The sequence below is a fragment of the Bidens hawaiensis genome, unplaced genomic scaffold, assembly GCF_021521415.1.
Source record: "Bidens hawaiensis isolate Kalapana, Puna unplaced genomic scaffold, B.hawaiensis_p1.1 tig00017415_1, whole genome shotgun sequence".
NCBI classification, from domain to species: domain Eukaryota; kingdom Viridiplantae; phylum Streptophyta; class Magnoliopsida; order Asterales; family Asteraceae; genus Bidens; species Bidens hawaiensis.
Genome location: NW_027492635.1, coordinates 392350 through 397893, shown reverse-complemented (window position 1 = coordinate 397893; position 5544 = coordinate 392350). Strand labels below are relative to the sequence as shown.

The window sequence follows — 5544 nt, the reverse complement described above, 5'->3', positions numbered from 1 at the left end:
GTTATTGGTGCTTCCCAAATAATCATCCAAACTGCCATTAGAAGCATTTCATCACCTTCAACACAAAATCCAAGTAGAGAGACTATATTAGCATGCACGTAGTTACTAAGCACATCAAGTTCGGTAAGGAACCCTTCTTTTCCTTGACTGTCTTCTCTATGCAAGATGCGCTTTATAGCTACAGTGTTGCACAATTTCAATTGTTCATCGTTACTCTTCATTTTTGTTGCCAAGGAATTTCTAATATCAAAATGGTTGAGCTCTGCTTTATATACTTTACCATATCCGCCTAACCCTAGAACATATTTTTCATCAAAATTGTCCGTGGCTAATTGTATAGCATTAAGTGGAATCTTCAAATGTTCGAAAGGCACCTGGAAAAAAGAGTGTTGTGATCTATACATGGAAGAAAGATATATACGGAAACAAAATACTGAAATGGTGTTCTTTATACATTTTTGATCCTTTTTTCTAGAATCTCAAGAAATAATACCCAAAATTTAGATAATCTATATTGGAGTTCAGTGTCTACTAAGAATGGCTCTTTCATCGTAATAATCGGGTTCCCCTCAAGTTTCATACATGTGATTTATTTAATCACGCAGCTTTAGTGCAGTTTTAGAACTTGTTACAGCTGATACTTCATGTTTTAAAAGCATGGCAACTTTACACTTTTTTCTAACCAAGTCTATTTTGTCTGTTAAGTCGGGGTAAAATGGTCATTTTGTATAATTTTTCATTTTTTTAAACCTGGAGTTCAATTTATTTTCATACCTGTGGTTTGGCCAACTACACAACTTCGGTACATATTCAAACATTTTCAAAATTTTTTGGTAACTGACACTTGAAGTTTCAAGAATTATGCAACTTTTGTACTTTTTCTAAACTCCGTCTATTTTGGCTGTTAAGTGAGGGTAAAATGATCATTTTGTATATATTTTTTAATTTATCATTTCTTTTAACCCCTTTATATCAGTTTATCATGTTAGCTAAAACCTAACACTAATTCATTCTTCAAACTCAATTGACAACTTAATTGATGCTCAAACTGAATTAAACTCATAATTTATGTTTTTCAATGCTTCAAACATATGGCTGATGGTCGGGTGCATTTCATGTATTATATCACGTTAACTAGTTTGTTTTAGTTTAAATATTGTGTGAACATCGGTACTTCAAATATGTTTACGTGTTTCAGGTATTGAGTATTAAAGATACATAATTGGAGCTAATTTTGCATGCTTAGAAGTCTCAAGAATATCGTGGTCGATACGTGCTTCATTGAAGTGAAAACAAGAAAAAAGTAGAAAACATCAAAATTGGGGTCGACACCAGATCTGGAGGCGCCGACGCCGAAAGCAGCCCAAGACTCCATACTTTTCTGGCTGGCGCTAAAACTTGGTCCCCTAGGACGCCAAATAGAGTCTTCGGTGCCATTTTTGGAGTCGACGATGCCAACACGATTTGGGCTATGGAAAACATAGTTTTGACTTGCTTTAATGAATATAAAATTAGGGTTTCGCCTCCATTCAACCTATCCTTGATTCTGGCGGATCTAAGGAGGTTCCAATAGCTTCTCCACCATCTCCAATCCCATCACGAGCAAGAATTTATCCAAGATCCGAACCAACATTAGGTTTAGCGATTCCATCATATTTTTCGGCTAAAACCATTGTGTTCACTTTAGGCTACGGTTTTATGTAAACTTACATTGATCGGTTTCTATGTGCTTTAATGTTTAAAAACTTGGTTGAGTTTTGTTATTTGATCTTGTTCTATTTATCAATTGATCGTTTAAACAGTTTGTGTTTTTGATTATCGAATCTTGCATCACTTATCTGTTGTGTCTGTCAACATTTAGGAATAGGCTCTTGTGTCATTGAACCAATAATCGCTAGTCATTTCAATATAAATGATTTTCATAACATAAAACTTGGTAGATCGGGTTCAGTTGTGTCAGTAATTTGGTTAGGGTATCGCTTGTCAGCACAATCAAACTACTAGGCCGTTTAGTAATTACTTGGCAATCAACTTAATTGAATCCGTGATTAGTCTGTTACCGCATTACCGGAACCTGAAGTGAATCACTCTTCTCATAATTGTTTAAAGTGAATTAAAAGTAATCGTCTATTATTAAATCATCTTTTCAAAATTGTTTGACATCGTCTGTCCGCTAATTAGTTAAATAATTTTAAAGTCATGAGTCAAACTTGCCCTTTCCATTGATTCCCTGTGGAGGCGACCTTAAGACCCGTACTAGTTATAGGTATTTAAGCTTCATAAATACTTGTTTTTTTTATTAGAGCACGACATCTACGATCAATTACCCCTCTTGAATGTTATTTGTGCTAAGAAATGGTTCATGCAAAAGATACGAGAGGGTACACCAACGAAGAAACTAAGAACCCAATTTTTGAGTATGATTGAGTTTGAGCGTTGATTAAGTTGTTGATTGAGTTTGAGGAATAAATTTATGTTAGGTTTAGTTAACATGATAAACTGCTATAAATAGGATAAAAGAAATGAGAAATAAAAAAAATATCAATTTGCCATTTCGTTATCTTAATTTAATTAAGAAAGTATTTCAGCTAATCAAAACTTTTCACACAGCACGCACATATCCTAGTGCGCTGGATGTAGAAGAATTTCACTTGGCAAAACAAATTTTCATTTGGCTACTGTTGGCCCATACGGATCAAACAATCGAATCAAACGAACTTATCAAACAAACAAACACACGATATTGGGGTGACAACCCTCAACTCTTTTCATGTATCAAACGAACTTCACGAACTTATCAAACGTATATGGAGATGAGACTCCTTAACTCTCTCTTTAGGAGAAACAACTCTCTCTCAACTCTCTCTCATAAAACTAATAATCTTGACCTTATTTATAGATCTACTAAACTTGCTTTCCAATACATATCTTTCCTAAATCTACTACAATTCAATTAAGTAAAATAACTCTTAACTTATATTAATATTTAAGATTAATCCTTCATTCACCCCCTTAATCTTGAATTGTATTTCTTCTTGCATTTGTTCCTCCTTTTCAACTGACTATAACATATTTGCTTCACCGATTCTTCAAACTTAGCATCCGTTCCTTCCGTAATTAACTTTGAAACCATGTTGCTATTTTCGTTTTCAACTCGCTTCTTCTCATCAATTCGTTCTTGACCATTACTTTCACGAACTCTGAACAAATCATTTGGAATTGTTCCAAACCGAATATCCTTCACTTTCATAATCGGTTTCACATTATAACTTTCACTCTTTTCATCTTCAAAGTTGTTTGGATTACAACATACCTGAAGCTTGATGTTGTACGTCTTATTCAGATTTCTCTGAACTTTCATCAACAATCTCTCTTTCTTATCATATATCCTAAATGTCCCATTGGCTATTTCAATATTACATCCTTCTTCATCCAACTTTCTCAAGCTAAGAAGATTGGTCTTCAACTTAGGGATATAGAAAACATCATAAAACGTTTTCTTTTCACCAGTCTTACTTACCACAGTCACATTACCTATACCTATGATTTCGATCTCGGATCCATCACCAAACTTCACTTGACCTAAACTCCTTCATCCAAGGTAGTAAAGAACTCTTTCTTTCCTGACATATGATGACTTGCACCATTGTCTAAGTATCATGTACCTTCATTCTTTTCATCCTTTTCAAACACACAGGGATAACCCTTTCTTCATTCAAACTTACTTTCTTTATTGAACAAACTGCCATGAGCAAAGAAGGATCAACATCATCTTCTTTCTTTGTCAAATTCACTTCATCATTCCCTTTACTCGGTTCTTTACATTCATTCGAGTAGTGCCCAATCTTATCACAGTTGTAGCATGTTACATACTTCCTTCTATCTTCCCATTCTCTAGGGTTCTTTTTCCGGTATTCACCCCGTTCATCATTCTTACGCTCACCATTCCATCTTTGGTTCCCTCTCCCTTTTCCGTTGTATCTTCCACGTCCTTGGTAGTTTTCAACTTTCTTTTTAGTTTGGGTGAACATGAGCTGACTTTGGGATGAACTTCCATTCACATTCTTGAAATTGTTTCTTTCTTTATATGCCTTTAAACGTCCAACCACATCTTCAAAGGCCATTGTTTCGATGTTTGCGAGCAACTCCATCGAAGAAACAACAGGTAAATATTTATCCGGCATAGAGTTCAAGAACTTTCTTACCAAAACCTCTTCTTCAAGTACTGCTCCCAGGCTCTTGTACTTTGACTGTACTCCACACAACTTCGCTGCAAAGTCATCAATACTTTCGGTATCCCCCATCTTCAATCCATTGAACTCGGTTCTTAGCATTTGAACACGAGCTTTCTGAGTTCTTTCTGCACCAAGATAACGAACTCTTAACGCTTCCCAAACATCTTCCGGTTCTGAATACTTGGCCATATGTAGCATCACGTCTTCAGGTAGGATTTGAACGATAACACCCAAGGCCATAAACTTCTTTCTTTCTTCAATTCCCGCACCCTTTTCTTTATCAATCGCATCATGCAAACCATTCGCACCTAAGATAATTTTCACCATAACCGACCATGATGCGTAGTTGGTCGACGTTAACTTCGGTGCTTGCAAAACAAAACCACCTATCGATTCTTTCATTGTTCCCAAACTTCCCGCTTCTTTATCACCGGCCATGACACAATACTAACGTGATCGACGAAACAAATATTTCTTATTGGAAGTAAATTCAAACGACTACCAAGGGTTATTATAGATCAAACCCAAATAGCCAAAAATAGTCTTCCCTTTTCATTCTATATTTTCTTTCACAATCGGATAACAGACCACAAACCAATTATTGATTTGCAAGACTTTTTCAACACTAATATTATTATGTTATTTAGGTGGGAGCACCCAAGAAGCAAGAAAGACAATTCTTTCTTTTCACGCACGAAACAGAATAAAATAATTAAGGAAATTACTTAATAGGTTTTTTTCCCTTGTAAGTCCTAAACAAGTTTCAACGACGGGCTTCCAGAAAATAAAACCCCATTAAACTTTCTTTTGTATTTTCTTGGTGACGAACACAAACCACAAATAACAGTGGGTATATTGACTACCAAACTCCTATCAAACAACGAGTCTAAGCTCTGATACCAATTGTTGGCCCAGACGGATCAAACAATCGAATCAAACGAACTTATCAAACAAACAAACACGCGATATTGGGGTGACAACCCTCGACTCTTTTCATATATCAAACAAACATACCAAACGAACTTCACGAACTTATCAAACGTATATGGAGATGAGACTCCTTAACTCTCTCTTAACTCTCTCTCATAAAACTAATAATCTTGACCTTATTTATAGACCTACTAAATTTGCTTTTCAAGACATACCTTTTCTAAACCTACTATAATTCAATTAAGTAAAATATAACATAATAAACCCTTAAATTATATTAATATTCAAGATTAATCCTTCAGCTACCCCAAGATTGAAATCTGTCACGCAATAAATAGAACCTGCCACGTTAAAATTGAAATTTGTTGCATCAAAACTT

The 5544-nt window shown here is 35.1% G+C and overlaps 1 protein-coding gene across 1 annotated transcript; it reads right to left on the bottom strand.

The window, feature by feature from the left end:
* Positions 1 to 3004: 3004 nt before the first annotated feature.
* Positions 3005 to 4673, bottom strand: LOC143553903 (uncharacterized). The gene is made up of 2 exons (XM_077043792.1): positions 3666 to 4673; positions 3005 to 3466 (listed from the first exon to the last, which is right to left on the bottom strand). Exons 1-2 carry the CDS (start codon positions 4671 to 4673, stop codon positions 3005 to 3007), a joined length of 1470 nt encoding a protein of 489 aa, XP_076899907.1.
* Positions 4674 to 5544: the final 871 nt, after the last annotated feature.